We start from the raw sequence: 17,849 nt of genomic DNA, 5'->3' as shown, positions 1-17,849 counted from the left end.
TTTGTTGGGTGGTGGGTGCCATAGCAACGGCTCAGAAGAAACAGTATTCTGCTAGCTTGACGTGTCATTTTCGGATGGGGAAGTTCCCGTCTAAGGAGACAAATGTCTCCCATGAAGATGATTGGCACACCGCAGCGGCGGTACAGGCGCCTGTTGCTTCTGTACCGCCCCTGCTCATAGCTGCGGGAAGTAGCGGTGCTGCGGGTTAAATTGAAATAATTTTGCCAAAATGTCCTTATTAAAAATAATTGCCCCCAAAATGGTATTACTCCTGTCTGAACAGACATACATTTAAAAAAATCTAAACACTACACCAGAGAGCATAATTTATATACAGAGGATCAATAGCGTCTAGCTTCTTGGATAAGGGCTTGTAAGTAAGCATTTCACTGTAAGGTCTACTACGCCTGTTGTATTCGGAGAATGTAACAAATACAATTTGATTTGATTTGATTCTAAAGAAATTACCCGTGGGTTAAGTTTTATCACAAGCACTTACTGTCAGGAAGGCCGATTCTGAGCAAACAGCACTGTTTTTCAAAGTAGGTTATCTTGGGAAATTGGCACAAGCTCATTGGTCATCACAGGTGAGTAGCCTATGCTTCATCTTCATCATTGAGTGAGTCAGTGTCACTGGAAAGTTAATTTTATAGACTAGTGCAGCCTATACTATACTACGTATGTATGTATGTACAGTGCCTTGCGAAAGTATTCGGCCCCCTTGAACTTTGCGACCTTTTGCCACATTTCAGGCTTCAAACATAAAGATATAAAACTGTATTTTTTTGTGAAGAATCAACAACAAGTGGGACACAATCATGAAGTGGAACGACATTTATTGGATATTTCAAACTTTTTTAACAAATCAAAAACTGAAAAATTGGGCGTGCAAAATTATTCAGCCCCTTTACTTTCAGTGCAGCAAACTCTCTCCAGAAGTTCAGTGAGGATCTCTGAATGATCCAATGTTGACCTAAATGACTAATGATGATAAATACAATCCACCTGTGTGTAATCAAGTCTCCGTATAAATGCACCTGCACTGTGATAGTCTCAGAGGTCCGTTAAAAGCGCAGAGAGCATCATGAAGAACAAGGAACACACCAGGCAGGTCCGAGATACTGTTGTGAAGAAGTTTAAAGCCGGATTTGGATACAAAAACATTTCCCAAGCTTTAAACATCCCAAGGAGCACTGTGCAAGCGATAATATTGAAATGGAAGGAGTATCAGACCACTGCAAATCTACCAAGACCTGGCCGTCCCTCTAAACTTTCAGCTCATACAAGGAGAAGACTGATCAGAGATGCAGCCAAGAGGCCCATGATCACTCTGGATGAACTGCAGAGATCTACAGCTGAGGTGGGAGACTCTGTCCATAGGACAACAATCAGTCGTATATTGCACAAATCTGGCCTTGGAAGAGTGGCAAGAAGAAAGCCATTTCTTAAAGATATCCATAAAAAGTGTTGTTTAAAGTTTGCCACAAGCCACCTGGGAGACACACCAAACATGTGGAAGAAGGTGCTCTGGTCAGATGAAACCAAAATTAAACTTTTTGGCAACAATGCAAAACATTATGTTTGGCGTAAAAGCAACACAGCTCATCACCCTGAACACACCATACCCACTGTCAAACATGGTGGTGGCAGCATCATGGTTTGGGCCTGCTTTTCTTCAGCAGGGACAGGGAAGATGGTTAAAATTGATGGGAAGATGGATGGAGCCAAATACAGGACCATTCTGGAAGAACCTGATGGAGTCTGCAAAAGACCTGAGACTGGGACGGAGATTTGTCTTCCAACAAGACAGTGATCCAAAACATAAAGCAAAATCTACAATGGAATGGTTCAAAAATAAACATATCCAGGTGTTAGAATGGCCAAGTCAAAGTCCAGACCTGAATCCAATCGAGAATCTGTGGAAATAACTGAAAACTGCTGTTCACAAATGCTCTCCATCCAACCTCACTGAGCTCAAGCTGTTTTGCAAGGAGGAATGGGAAAAAAATTCTGTCTCTCGATGTGCAAAACTGATAGAGACATACCCCAAGCGACTTACAGCTGTAATCGCAGCAAAAGGTGGCGCTACAAAGTATTAACTTAAGGGGGCTGAATAATTTTGCACGCCCAATTTTTCAGTTTTTGATTTGTTAAAAAAGTTTGAAATATCCAATAAATGTCGTTCCACTTCATGATTGTGTCCCACTTGTTGTTGATTCTTCACAAAAAAATACAGTTTTATATCTTTATGTTTGAAGCCTGAAATGTGGCAAAAGGTCGCAAAGTTCAAGGGGGCCGAATACTTTCGCAAGGCACTGTATATATGTGTGTGTGTGTGTGTGTGTGTCTATAAAATTAACTTATGTGTGTGTGTTTCCTTTTGTAAAATGTGGCGCCTGACACGCTATCAATAAATTTGGGATTTTGACCAAATGAGCCACATTTACATGTCCTTAAAACAGCCTATAACAAATTACAAAAACACTATTCCTTGTGTTTTGATGTGTAGCATATGCAAAACTTTATAGCCTATTTTTTTCTTGGTTTTTACTTTCATAAAACAATACTTGTCCACCTCACTGTTCAGCTGTCAGAGATTTGAGCACTAAATGCATCAGCGCATTGTATGCATAGGCCTATAGGCTGTATGATATTAATATATAACAAATATAAACAAAGAGAAGCTTAGGCCTAGCCACAGAGAGAGAGAGAGATGCCGGCAGCATGCTACGACACCAACATGCGTTTCTTTATCCTTGTTAGATAGGCTATACAGATATAGGCGTACAGAAGGAGGCTATTTCGTTTTTTTTTTTTTTTTTTTAAAGATAAGCATTATACTGTTTGCCGGTGGACAATGTCTTCATATCATAGGCCTGCAGTGTAGGCTAAAAGCCACACCAAACCTTCACAAAAGTTTCCAAACTGTATTAATATCAAAAGACTTACTTTTATCAAAAGTAAGTCAAGCCATTGTTTATAGCGAAAATACGAGCAGGATATTACTGTATAACAGCAAACACAACGTTACAGTTGGAACTTAATTTGGCCAAAGCAAATGGCTCAACAGAATGAAACCAAACACTTGCAAACTGGTTTAAACCTTCACAAAAGTTTTGAACAGGCTAGATTGCAGCAACTACCAAAAAAGGCTAGTGCCTCCTGTAAACCCACAAATGATAGCAATAGGCTAATGATATTTATTTGACAAAAGGTCTACTTATAACATCAACTGAATATAGAGCACACAATAAAAAATACAGATTTAACTTCATTTAGCCAACAAAAATGTCTCAACAGAATGAAACAAATTATGTTTTGCATATTTAAAAAACTGGTTTAGATTAATAAACAGGTCTACAATAATAACAATGATATACAATAATAATAATGATAAAACTAATTATTATAAATAAGAAGGGACAAAAATTGTATCCTACTTGCATTTGGTCATTTGTGTGGTATGAAAAAATATTCTACTAATGTCTTCTATCATGTAAATGACATAGAATAGCATGAAATGTATTTATAAGAGGCCTGTGGAAATCCTAAACATGTGTCTGCTCAACTGTATGTCACTACTCAAATGTGATTATAGATTCTGTCCCCAACTCCCCCCGAAACTCAAAACATCTTCCTGCGGCTATGCCCCTGTTGTCTACTGCTCCAATGTCTTCTTTTGCTAATGGATGATTGGTTTTACGATGACCCCGTCAGGCTCACTCAGTAACCAAAATGTTACCTTTGTTTCTGATTAGAATATCCATGCAATGTTTAAAATATATGAAACTAATGAAATGTTATAATTGATATACCTACCATGATGATAAACCAGAGAAATGCGATCAAACTTATACCCCACATTTCCTGGGTATGTGTAGGTGTAGGAGGGAGGGCAGTTCAAGCAGTTACTGACTATAAATGTTGATCTTCTCATATGTGCATTTCCTGGCAACTGAGGATAGGTGAATCTAGAAAGATAGACTAGAGCAAAGTACCAGTTAGACACACAATACAAAGACTTGTGTGAAACAATTGAATACTGCATTTATTGCAGCTTTACATTGGGCTTCAGACATATTTGAATCAAAATAAATCTACTGCAAAGGATACATTTAACATGGTGAGCATCATACAATGGTATCCAAAATGGCATTTTTTGTTGTTGTTTTAGGACAGGTGGGTGTACTTAAGATAAGATGAAGATTGTTGAATGCTAGGATATCTCATGAGTTGGACCATATCTTTGCTCTGACTTGTCTGTTGTTGTCTCTGTGCCACAGGCAGCTGGTGAGAGAATGAATGCTGATGACTGCAATGGACATTCATATATGTCAGGTAAGCAGAAAACTAAAAGTATTTTAAAGACTGGATAGATTAGAGAGTTTAATAGTCACATGTACAGGGTTGCAGATGTAATTACAGGGTACAGTGAAATTATTGACCTCCGAGATACAACAATGCAGGACAAAATGAAATAAAACATTACCAATATAATAAAAATAGATAATAATATAAATAATTATATATACATATTAACAATGTAATGATGGGGACAGGGAGAGCAGGTAGCTGACTATTCAGCAGCCTGATGGTCTGAGGGTAAAAGCTATTGGCCAGACTGACAGTTGCCATGATGCTCCTATACTGCCCGCGTCTGAGTGATGGAAATGGGGAGAACAGGCCATGGCTCGGGTGGATGGGGACGCTGATGATCTACTTGGCCTTCCTGCAACACCTGGTGTTGTAGGTGTCCTAAAGGACAGGCAGTGTATCCAGTATAAGAACATAAAATGGCATCAAATGTCCCAACATTACATTGTGTTCAAAAAGAAAGGAGGACCAAGGCACTCTTCATATAATCATTTAAAATGCCTTTATTTGTATGGCATGTTCAATAGAAACAAGGTTTTAAAAAATCACAATTACATTGTGTTCACTTCACAGCCAGTGGAGGAGAGACAGCGACGGAGCATGGTGATTTCTGTGGAGGTCTGAGGGTTCCGGCCGTGAGAACTCAACAGTCCTCTCTCAACCAATCTCTCGGTGGTCAGTCATCTTTTTAAGTCTCTTATCTGTGTATCTACAGTATAGAACCTATTGAATGTACTGTATAATATATCACATGCAAAACTGACTGAAAGTTATAAAGAACACCAGCAGTTATCTCACTTGAGGAATTATTTCCATATGATATATTTTGGTATTTCAATTTATAAAGATTTACTTAATTGCAATAAAACAAAACACATTTCCCATCCCTTTCCCTATATCGTTCCATATGCTAAGTTATGATGAAGTTTTTGAACAAAGTTTCTCTCCCCTGTCTCCACTCTACCCAGTGAACTCTATTAAGGTAGAGGAGGACAGTGACAATGAGCCTGTTGGTGCTCTACAGCCAGAGAGGAGAAAAGGAGAGAGTGATGACAGAGAGGACACAATAGAAGACGGGAGTGGAGAGCTGGGAGGAAGGGTGGGTCGAGGGAGTGCAGGAAGTGGTTACGGGGAGCTGGCCAGTCCTCAGCCTGCATCCCCTGGTCCCATCCGACTGCCCAATGGGAAGCTCCAATGTGACGTGTGTGGAATGAACTGTATCGGGCCCAATGTACTGATGGTGCACAAGCGCATCCACACAGGTGAGACCAGATAAACAGACAACAGAGTAGGTTGAAAAATCCCCCTAGAAGACAACGGGAAAGTTTCTATTCAGTTTCCTGAACTGAAAACTGTATTGACCCCAAGCCCGATAGGTCTTTGTGTTCCTCATCAACATGATCCCTTTGACTTTTCTTTACATGGTGTCCATATGGTCCATACATTTTGACTGAATATTGCTCCACTGCTTTGTTCCAAGGTGATAGTAGGATTTGGAAAAAAAGACTGTCCATGTTGTTGTCAGGTGAGCGTCCGTTCCAGTGTACCCAGTGTGGAGCCTCCTTCACCCAGAAGGGGAACCTGCTGCGCCACATAAAGCTGCACTCTGGAGAGAAACCCTTTAAATGTCCCTTCTGTAACTACGCCTGTCGCCGCCGGGACGCACTCTCTGGACACATCCGCACACACACTGGTAAGACACAGTAGCCTGCTTTCTAATGTCAAGCCAGGAAACTGGTAAGAGCATTTGGGCTCTAAGTGGGCTCAGTGGGACTAGATGGGGAATAGAGCTGCTACCAGCCGCAGTCCCACTGTGTTGTGTAATTACAGTGTATTGTAATAGCGAGTCATCTGTTCTCACAGTGTCTTCAATTCAATAATTTTTTGGGGTCCAATTGGATTTAGAATAACAAAATCATATATTTCTTGCAAAAAAGTCCATTCATCTCTCTAGAATGGGGCTCAGAGGAAATAGACAAATATCTATTGTCTTTACAGGAATGTACTTTACCACACGTGCAAAATATGACATTTAAATGTATTCAAAACAGGATGTCCTGTTGGTGTTTTTCAATTTAATGAAGACATGCATTCAACAGGTGTTGATAGAGAAAGGCAGAGCAAGGTGGGCCTGCTGTTCTGAACAAATAATTTCAGTTTCAAAGAAAAGCTAACTTGCAAACCTCAGATTTCGGCGAAATGACGTCAGTCTCTGACTGCTCGGTAAAGGTGGAACATTGCGGTGGCAAGTTGGGTCTTTTAAAACGTCAAAGGTGTGGAACAGAGAACAATTTCTGGAATTCACAGAGAAGGGGGAGTCCATACCCATATGGAAAAGATATATATATATATATATATACACACACACACACACACACACACACACACACACACACACACACACACACACACACACACACACACACACACACACACACACACACACACACACACACACACACAAGATTCTTATATAGGTTATACCTGGAACATGTTAGTAATACATACGGTAGCAAATACACTGAGAAAATTCATAGAAGATTCTTGTAATATATTACTTATATGGGTGGGTAACATTTACACATAACAAAAATGTTCCATGTATTATATAAATCAAATCAAATCATATCTGATTGGTCACATACACATGGTTAGCAGATGTTATTGCGAGTGTAGCAAAATGCTTCTGCTTCTAGTTCCGAAAGTGCAGTAATATCTAACAAGTAATCTAACAATTTCCTAACAACTACCTAATACACACAAATCTAAAGTGGTGAATAAGAATATGTACTGATAAATATATGGATGAGCGATGGCCGATCGGCATAGGCAAGGTGCAATAGATGGTATAAAATACAGTATATACAGTGCCTTGCGAAAGTATTCGGCCCCCTTGAACTTTGCGACCTTTTGCCACATTTCAGGCTTCAAACATAAAGATATAAAACTGTATTTTTTTGTGAAGAATCAACAACAAGTGGGACACAATCATGAAGTGGAACGACATTTATTGGATATTTCAAACTTTTTTAACAAATCAAAAACTGAAAAATTGGGCGTGCAAAATTATTCAATTTAAAGAAGAAGTTACAGGTCTGTGAGAGCCAGAAATCTTTCTTGTTTGTAGGTGACCAAATACTTATTTTCACCACAATTTGCAAATAAATTCATTAAAAATCCTACAATGTGATTTTCTGGATTTTTTTTCTCATTTTGTCTGTCATAGTTGAAGTGTACCTATGATGACAATTACAGGCCTCTCTCGTCTTTTTAAGTGGGAGAACTTAGACAATTGGTGGCTGACTAAATACTTTTTTGCCCCACTGTATGTACGGCAGGACCAAATCGGAAAGATAGGTAGGAGCAAGCCCATGTAATGCTTTGTAGGTTAGCAGTAAAACCTTGAAATCAGCCCTTGCCTTAACAGGAAGCCAGTGTAGGGAGGCTATCACTGGAGTAATATGATAAAAATGTTTGGTTCCTGTCAGGATTCTAGCAGCCGTATTTAGCACTAACTGAAGTTTATTTAGTGCTTTATCCGGGTAGCCGGAAAGTAGAGCATTGCAGTAGTCTAACCTAGAAGTAACAAAAGCATGGATTAATTTTTCTGCATCATTTTTGGACAGAAAGTTTCTGATTTTTGCAATGTTACGTAGATGGAAAAAAGCTGTCCTTGAAACAGTCTTAATATGTTCGTCAAAAGAGAGATCAGGGTCCAGATTAACGCCGAGGTCCTTCACAGTTTCATTTGAGACGACTGTACAACCATCAAGATTAATTGTCAGATTCAACAGAAGATCTATTTGTTTCTTGGGACCTAGAACAAGCGTCTCTGTTTTCTCCGATTTTAAAAGTAGAAAGTTTGCAGCTATCCACTTCCTTATGTCTGAAACACAGGTTTCTAGCGAGGGCAATTTTGGGGCTTCACCATGTTTCATTGAAAAATATATAGGTAAAATATATAGTGAAAACAATAGTGGTCCTAAAACGGAACCTTGAGGAACACTGAAATGTACAGTTGATTTGTCAGAGGACAAACCATTCACAGAGACACGAGAGACAATAACTTGATGCCGACACATCTTTCTAGCTGATTTACACACTGAAGCTATGTTGTGCTTGGTGACCTCTGACTGTTTCATCCTAACATCGTTGGTGCCGACGTGGATAACAATATCCCTATACTCTTTACACTCGCCAGTTTTAGCTTTAGCCAGCACCATCTTCAGGTTAGCCTTAACGTCAGTAGCCCTGCCCCCTGGTAAACAGTGTATGATCGCTGGATGATTAGTTTTAAGTCTAATACTGCAGTTAATGGAGTCGCCAATGACTAGGGTTTTCAATTTGTCAGAGCTAATGGTGTTGAATTGAGGGCGGCGCAACTCAATGTTAGGGAGGTGTTCCTAGTGTTTGGTATACTCAGTGTATAAAAACAATACACTTTTGTTATAAAATTCATAGATGACTTATATAAATCATATTTTGTCTCATATGTCATACAATATCCATGTAGGAAAGTGGCCACTAATATGTCATACAAGGGCAAACATACACCATTTCAATATTGACATAGAATATACATACAAACCATGTATTTGTATCTTACCTGATTCTTACTAGATTTTTGTGCAAATAATCTACTTCTGCCATACAAGATTCATATTGTATTCTCATGCTTTTCCATATGGTAGGCTAACGTCTAGGTCATGAATAAGTATTAAAGGATGTAATAAAACTTAAATTATGCACAACTACATGTAACTTTTTATTTGACTTACTTTCAGAAATAACTAACTTTCCTAGGACATAATATCAATAGTCTGGTCATATTTTGTAGATCTCATTTTACCAAAACAGACCAAAAGAGAAGCATGGGTGACCCATTGACTGACCCATGAATTGATGTGTTTCTGTGCTGCAGTGCCCTCTCTGACAGTGGGTAAACCTTACAAGTGCAGTTACTGTGGTCGTAGCTACAAGCAACAGATCACCCTGGAAGAACACCTTGAACGCTGCCACAACTACCTAAAGTGTCTACAGAACCATCAGCCAGCACTCAGCACTGAACACACTGCACAGGGTAACATACACACAGACTCTTAATGTCAAATATACAGGGTAACACACATTGACTGTCATCATCCACACAAACACAAGATTACAGAAATACACTTTGCTCTTTCATGTTGTGTTAGTTCAGTCTGAGCTCACTGGACAAAGTCAATGTGAACCAGAAAATACATCTGTTTTTGCATTCTGATGTCAATGTGTATTTGAACAGAGTCTGTTGTGTTTTGTCCCCAGGTATGGAGCCGATGTCTGAGCCAGAGGCTGTCCTCCAGCCGTCCACTGAGAAACTGTCTTTTATAGACAGACTGGTGAACACCATCACCAAACGCAAGAGGTCCACTCCACAGAAGTTTCTGGGTGAGTTTTCCCTTGTTTATATATGTCCATGTTCCTGAAGGTATTGAAACCCAACAGTGCTTTAACATGACGATAGTCTTATGATTCTGAGGTTGTCAACACTGATGTGCGCTTTTCTTTACAGGAGAAAAGCACATGAGGCTCAACGAGCCTGATATAACTTCTGAACTATCCCCTGGTCCTGAAAAGGAAAAGGATGGGGACCTGCACTCTGCACCCAACTCTCACCTTGAGGGAGAGGCTGGTGATGCAGGGTTAGTGGGGATGGGGGGCAGGTATCTCCACATGTATGGAGGTGATGACGACCCTGGGTCTGAGCCACCTCAGCTGGCCCTGCCCCTGCCCTACTCTGCCTGCCTGTCTGACCCCAGCCCAGTCAGCAGCTCTGTTTATAGCCACCCGATTCCTCTGGGTCCCCAGGTCAATGGAGCCGTAGGTGGGCGTGGAGGTGGGGTAGCGGCCAGGTTTGTGGAGCTCGCTGGACGGGAAGCAGGCGAGGGACACAAGGACATACCCTCAGGTCAGAGCCCCACGGTCAGCAATGGCTACAGCAATGGCCCCAGCAATGGCTGCCATGATTTCAAAGACAAGTCCGACACAGAGAGCAAAGCAGAGGAGCAGCAGAGCACCGGTGTTACAGCTCCAACCAGCAACTCCAACAACCACCACTTCCTCCCTAACCTTCAGTACGTAGCCCCAGCCCTGCCCAGCAGCCATCGCGACCGCCGTCCAAACCCCAATCCCAGACACGCCCAAGACCCAGATATAGAGAGGGAGAGAGGGTACACCGACACCACCATCCCCACCACTGTGAAGGGATCGGGGAGCCCTGGTCCAGGGTCACCATCCATCTCCGGGGAAACTTCGATACAGGTACAGGTGGTGGACAGGGAGGGACGAGCGGTGCGGTCATTCCGCTGTGAGCACTGTCGCATGTTCTTCCTGGACCACGTGATGTTCACCATCCACATGGGCTGCCACGGATTCCACCAGCCTTTCCAGTGCAACGTCTGTGGCCACTGCAGCTGCAACCGCTACCAGTTCACCTCGCACATCATCCGCGGGGAGCACCAGGTGGGCTGAGGATGGGAGCACCAGGTGGGCTGAGGACGGGAGTACCAGGTGGGCTGAGGACGGGAGTACCAGGTGGGCTGAGGACAGGAGCACCAGGTGGGCTGAGGACAGGAGCACCAGGTGGGCTGAGGACGGGAGCACCAGGTGGGCTGAGGACAGGAGCACCAGGTGGGCTGAGGACGGGAGTACCAGGTGGGCTGAGGACAGGAGTACCAGGTGGGCTGAGGACAGGAGCACCAGGTGGGCTGAGGACAGGAGCACCAGGTGGGCTGAGGACAGGAGTACCAGGTGGGCTGAGGACAGGAGTACCAGGTGGGCTGAGGACAGGAGTACCAGGTGGGCTGAGGACGGGAATACCAGGTGGGCTGAGGACAGGAGCACCAGGTGGGCTGAGGACAGGAGCACCAGGTGGGCTGAGGACGGGAGCGAAGGGGGAGAGTCGGTCCCAACTGCCCTACCCCTTAGCCCTTCCCCTTCAATGTTTACACATCTGAAGGATCTGGATAGGTATAATCAGTGTAGTGGTGGAGATTTCACTGTATTGCTTCCACATTACAAGGGAGTGGGAGTGAATTGAGACCGGCTGGGGGTGAAGGGGGTGGGTGGGGCGAGGGAAAGGCAGGGGTGTCTGCTTCTTTGAGGTGACATGGGCTGCTTGTTCTGCACCAGATTACACACAGAGACACCCATTGCCTTAACTGTTACATAGAAGTAACCCAGGATGATCTTGTTGTGACTGAGAGAAGGCATATTGTTTACAACTGTTAATGTAATGACGGAGTATGTGATCATGTGTAAAGGACATTATGAACATGAAATATCCTGCCTTAGGTGATGTGGATCCTTCACTGTGGATGGTTACAGATTTTAACCATGGAGATTAAGAAGAAAGCTAATAGGGGCCTTATAATACTGGTCTAGATCAGACTGTTGACCCATGTCCAGTGATGGATAGGGCTCGACTGAGGTGGTCAGGTAGACGAGGCTGCTACATTTAATGGAGGATTGCACTTCTAGATTATTGGCTTGAATGTGATAATAGCGTGACGTGAAAACTACTTTTAACTTTGGAGGGTATTCAATCAATCAGTCAAATGTATTTATAAAGCCCTTTTTACATCAGCCGACGTCACAACGTGCTGTACAGAAACCCAGCCTAAAACCCCAAACAGCAAGCAATGCAGGTGTAGAAGCACGGTGGCTAGAAACAACTCCCTAGAAAGGCAGGAACCTAGGAAGAAACCTAGAGAGGAACCAGGTTCTGAGGGGTGGCCAGTCCTCTTCTGGCTGTGCCGAGTGTAGATTATAACAGTGCGTTGCCAATATGTTCAACCCCATCCACTCTGCCAAAGCACAGCCCCCACACCATTAGAGGTATATCTTCAAACCACCAACTTACTACCCTGAGACAAGGCTGAGTAAAGCCCACGAAGATCTCCCCCACAGCACGAACCTGAGGGGGGCGCCAACCCAGACAGGAAGATCACGTCAGTGACTCAACCTACTTAAGTGATGCACCCCTCCTAGGGACGGCATGGAAGAGCACCAGTAAGCCAGTGACTCAGCCCTCCTAGGGACGGTATGGAAGAGCACCAGTAAGCCAGTGACTCAGCCCCCATAATAAAGTCAGAGAATCCCAGTGGAGAGTGGAACAGGTCAGGCAGAGACAGCAGGGGCAGTTCGTCGCTCCAGTGCCTTTTCGTTCACCTTCAGACCCCTGGGCCAGACTACACTCAATCATAGGACTTACTGAAGAGATGAGTCTTCAATAAAGACTTAAAGGTCGAGACCAAGTCTGTCTCTCACATGGGTAGGCAGACCATTCCATAAAAATGGAGCTCTATAGGAGAAAGTCCTGCCTCCAGCTGTTTGCTTAGAAATTCTAGGGACAATTAGGAGGCCTGCGTCTTGTGACCGTAGCGTACGTATGAACGGCAGGACCAAATCGGAAAGATAGATAGGAGCAAGCCCATGTAATGCTTTGTAGGTTAGCAGTAAAACCTTGAAATCAACCCAGCCTTAACAGGAAGCCAGTGTAGAGAGGCTAGCACTGGAGTAATATGATATATTTTTTTGGTGGTTCTAGTCAAGATTCTAGCAGCCGTGTTTAGCACTAACTGAAGTTTATTTAGTGCTTTATCTGGGTAGCCTGAGAGTAGATCGTTGCAGTAGTCTAATCTACAAGTGACAAAAGCATGGATTAGCATTTCCACATAGTATTTGGACAGAAAGTTTCAGATTTTTGCAATGTTACGAAAATGGAAAAAAACTGTCCTTGAAATATTCTTGATATGTTCATCTATTTTTCCTCCTGAGATTGCACTGATAAATTACAATGTAATGCTTTTAAAAAAATGACTTTGTATAGGAAGAATGCTCTTTAAACCAGACAAAGTGTTTTTTTTATAGGGTCTTATTTATGAAAAGGGGTCATCTACAGAACTGGGTACTCTAATTGGTCTGTCCCTCTCCTCTTAAAATTGGTGCTGAATTGACCATTGTTAGGTCCTTGTTTGGTTAATCATGTCACATGACCTTTATTTAAAGCTTTTTCATCAAACTGTCCCTTTTCTTTTATGTCAGATGTCCAGCACTGTCCTCAGACAATTGTCATCGAATTCTCATTTCTGGAAAAGGCTTAAAATAGAGGTTCAAATCCAGGTCATATAACATGATTAACCGAAACACAGGGCCCTAACCATTGTGACTAAGGTTGTCATCTCCATCCTAATTTAGAGGTGACTCAGATGTGAACATCCACAGAACTGTGTAATTTCGCACTGAATGGTTCAGGAAACAAGGACAATGTCTTGATGGGTTGACTCCAGTTGCACAAATGGACAGTGAGAAAAGTACTTAAAATATTTCAGCCTATTTTTATGAAGTTTATCACTTTTGTATAGTTATGTGAATATCTATATGTTGTAGTGTGACACATTTAGCATAGCCTTGGTAGATGTGATCAGCTTCAGCTATATCCCAAGTCCAGCCACAGCGTAAGCAACCCATTGGTCCAGAAAAGGTTACCTCCTGTGATTTTAAAGCAACCGAAAACCTCAATGTATTTGTTTCCCATCGCAGTGTGGGGACTGGTGAACAATGTTTGAGACCAAATTCAGTATTTTATGTGAAATGTTTTCTGTTTTTATCATGTGAACAAATTAATATCTATTGTACTGTGAATGCACTTGATGTACATAGGATAATTCTATGACATATGAGTGAGAAAATGTAATTATCAGATTCTTATTTATCCTTTCCAGTGGCAGGTAGCCTAGCAGTTAAGAGCTTTGGGACAGTATTTAAAAGGTCGACTAGGGGGGAAAAAAATCTGCCAATGTGCACTTCAGCAAGACACTTAACCCTAATTGCGCATGTAAGTCGCTCTGGATAAGAGTTTGCTAAATTATTAAAATGTAAAACGTGTGTGATGACAAATTAATTCTGTATGAACTGTGAAGGAGCAGGTTAGTAACCTCAAGGATAGTTAGGCCTTCATTTAATTGCAATGTTGTAGAAATATTTTGTGAGAAGAAATGTAACATGACAAAGAACTATTTACCTCAAGATAAGAGACACGAAACTGCCTCATTCTTTGAAATAAGTTACTTTTGGTATCAAGTGCTTTTATGGTGTGCAACCTAACACTGTTCCAAGTAACGCATGTCCAATAAAATACATGATGTTCTGATTGCACATTGTGTTCTCATTAATGTGACATTCAATATAAAGCAGATATTGATATGGCTCTTCTACCAAGTTGGTATACAAATGTAACACTTCGGAGACATACAATTAAATCACTTTTATTTGTTTACATAAAAATGATATTGATCCCTAGGATGGTCAATGACATTAACCCATGGGCTTTGGAGGAGGTCTTGGGGCACCACCCTAGAAGGGAGAATAAATATGTTTAGTCAAATATTCAGAACATGCTTTTAATCTACTTTCTCTTAACTTCCTGTCCTTATAGGAGCTTCAGGATTCAGACTAGGTTCATTTAAATAGATTCAGATTGTGCATTCAGGTTTGTAATCAATAAGTTGATTTTGCGAATTGACTAGTCAATGTCAAATTAACTTGACATTCTTATACTACATGGTTTTGGATTGAAAGCCCACCCAACACGCTCTTCCAGAATCTATGCAATCACATGGAACCCAGTACTTCCAGTTGTTTGAGTAAAGGGATGTGCATTATTGAGATGCTTAACTTCACTAGGGGTTAAAAGGCATAGCCAAGTACACAGTGCTATAACTTACGCTGGGCCTGAAGCGGGGTGGTGGTGTGCGGTCCTTCCTGGCCTCGGTGGAGCGATTCCTCACCACCTTGCTGTGGATGGCACAGCTCACACAGTAGTGCAGCTTCACATACAGTTTGGGCAGCACGTAAGCTGGAGAGGGGAGATAACAATAAAGGCAGGGTTAGAGCAATGACCCCTCACAGTTAGGCCAGAATATTGATACTACAGTAGCCATTAATTAAAATTAAACCATTGTAGTCTAGGTCACAGAGGCATTCAATCCAGCCATAACATGTGTACAGGGAAAATGTAGAGCTCATGATACTTTCACATGTCATCCAGTAAAATGTTCCCAAAGCTACAGATGTATAAAAATAAAAACACTTCCAAAAACCAGATTTCAGAATCTGAAGAGACTGACATTCCACCCTCCTTATACTGGATACATCAATATTTTGTATGTTTCTATTGACATTCAGCAGCTACTTACCATCGAACACGCTGGCCTCTGTGATGTCCCTCACAGCAGCAGCCTCGACAATGTTTCTGATGACAAACTTCTTGATGGCCTTGTCCTTGGGAACGCACCGGGCACAGTTGGTGCAGCGGATGGGCTGGACATGTCCACGTCCCTTCTTGGCACGGCCATTGTTCCTTCTCTTCTTAGTCTGGGGAGAAGATATCAGTTATTTACTTAACCTTTATTTAACTATCCAAGTCAGTTAAGACCAAATTCTTATTTACAATGACGGCCTATCCGGGCCAAACCCTCCCCTAACCCAGATGATTCTGAGCCGATTGTGCTCCGCCCTATGGGACTCCCAATCACGGCCGGTTGTTATACAGCCCGGTATCGAACCAGGGTCGGCTGTGACAACTCCAGGACTGAGATGGAGCCACAGTTAGATTTAACACTATAAAACCAATGTGACAGCCAGCAACAAGCCATGTCTCGGGACCTGGCTTACAACGTTCCTGAACTGATCAGATAATACAAATTCAACGCGATGTATATATATATATATAATCGATTTCCCCTATTCATCTGTGCCACATTATTCTGATAACGAAAACACTAAAAGTGTTTGCGCCCAGGAAACATGAATGCGTTAACTTAGCTAGTTTCCAAGCTAAACTACTACTAGCTAGCCAACCAACGTCAAAATCTATTATTGCTGATTATCTGTTTTCTAGCTATCCAACCAACTGTGTCGATAGACTAACCGATTATTATTCTGCTTGAATATACAGTTTGGCGCCGATCACCTGGTTGACAATTTATATCAATGCATTCCGATAGTTTGCAACCGGGGTCGTCTAACAGCCACACAAATCAAGCGCGTGCCTGTTGTGGCAGCATGCGGCTAACTAGCTAACCATATTTCACATCATTCCTAGATAGAAAAAACATTTTAAACACTAAATCTGAAAAATGTATTACATATTACTTTTTCTATACATAAACGACCAATCCAGTGGTGTATTTTCGTGTGTTTATTTCATTTCAACAGACTGGGCCTGTAGAAGAATCAGAGAAGCCTTACCATCGTGTCACGTAAGGGTGGAAAGAGAACGAGCCGGAAATGGGAGGAGAATTCATGTCTTCCGTCTGACAGGAGAGCAATGCGCATGTGCACATCCAATGTGCGTATTGTGTGGACGTCCACTTGATGTCACTATTGACCGATTTATGAGATCACGCTTGAACAGCTGTTCTTTAACATACTGAACAAAAATATAAACGCAACAAGCAACACTTTTAAAGATTTTACTGAGTTACTGTTCATATAAGGAAATCAGTTAATTGAAATACATTAATTAGGTCCTAATCTATGGATTTCACATGACTGGGAATACATATATGCACAGATACCTTAATGCTGGTCACAGATACCTTAAAAAGAATGTAGGAGCGTGGATCAGAAAATTAGTCCGTTTCTGGTGTGACCACCATTTGCCTCATGTAGCAAGACAGATCTCCTTTGCATATAGTTGACCAGGCTGTTGATTGTGGCCTGTGGAATGTTGTCCCACTCCTCTTCAATGGCTGTGCGAAGATGCTGGATATTGGCGGGAACTGGAACACGCTGTCGTACAAGTAAATCCAGAGCATCCCAAACATGCTCAATGGGTGACACGTCTGGTGAGTATGCAGGCCACAAGAACTGGGACATTTTCAGCTTCAGGGAATTTTGTACAGATCCTTGCGACATGGAGCTGTGCATTAAAATGCAATTGTGTTCGTTTTCCGTAGCTTAAGCCTGCCCGTAGCATAACCTCACTGCCACCACGGGGCACTCTGTTCACAACATTGACACTAGCAAACCAATTGCCCACACAACGCCGTACACGTGGTCTGCAGTTGTGAGGCTGCTTGGACGTACTGCCAAATTCTCTAAAATGGCTTAGGGTAGAGAAATTAATATTCAATTATCTGGCAACAGCTCTGGTGGACATTCCTGCAGTAATCATGCAAATTGCACGCTCACCAAAAACTTTGGACAACTGTGGCATTGTACTGTGTGAAAAAACTGCACATTTTAGTGGCCTGTCAGGTGGAAAGGTTATCTTGACAAAGGATAAAATGCTCACTAACAGGGATGAAAATTTGTGCACAAAGTTTGAGATAAATAAGCTTTTTGTGCATAAGGATGATATTAGTCCTGCTTATGTGCTAATTTCATGTGTTGTGTGTCTGGTGATGATTCTTACTCGTTTTGCACTAAGG

The 17,849-nt window shown here is 42.1% G+C and overlaps 2 protein-coding genes across 2 annotated transcripts; one reads left to right on the top strand and one right to left on the bottom strand.

Moving 5' to 3' along the window:
- Positions 1 to 3,937: 3,937 nt before the first annotated feature.
- Positions 3,938 to 14,564, top strand: LOC110532704 (zinc finger protein Eos-like). Its single transcript, XM_021616800.3, has 8 exons — positions 3,938 to 4,123; positions 4,284 to 4,338; positions 4,948 to 5,049; positions 5,343 to 5,636; positions 5,900 to 6,067; positions 9,296 to 9,454; positions 9,679 to 9,801; positions 9,926 to 14,564. The coding sequence occupies exons 1-8, from the start codon at positions 4,121 to 4,123 to the stop codon at positions 10,882 to 10,884; spliced, it is 1,863 nt and encodes a 620-aa protein (XP_021472475.3). The 5' UTR covers positions 3,938 to 4,120; the 3' UTR covers positions 10,885 to 14,564.
- Positions 14,565 to 14,665: 101 nt separating this feature from the next.
- LOC110532705 (ribosomal protein S26) lies at positions 14,666 to 16,752 on the bottom strand. The gene is made up of 4 exons (XM_021616801.3): positions 16,666 to 16,752; positions 15,612 to 15,789; positions 15,141 to 15,271; positions 14,666 to 14,769 (listed from the first exon to the last, which is right to left on the bottom strand). The coding sequence occupies exons 1-4, from the start codon at positions 16,750 to 16,752 to the stop codon at positions 14,731 to 14,733; spliced, it is 435 nt and encodes a 144-aa protein (XP_021472476.2). The 3' UTR covers positions 14,666 to 14,730.
- Between the last annotated feature and the right edge of the window lie 1,097 nt (positions 16,753 to 17,849).

The sequence above is a fragment of the Oncorhynchus mykiss genome, chromosome 9 (genome assembly GCF_057628025.1).
Source record: "Oncorhynchus mykiss isolate SJ-2025 chromosome 9, ASM5762802v1, whole genome shotgun sequence".
NCBI lineage: Eukaryota > Metazoa > Chordata > Actinopteri > Salmoniformes > Salmonidae > Oncorhynchus > Oncorhynchus mykiss.
This window is presented reverse-complemented; position numbering and strand designations above follow the sequence as displayed.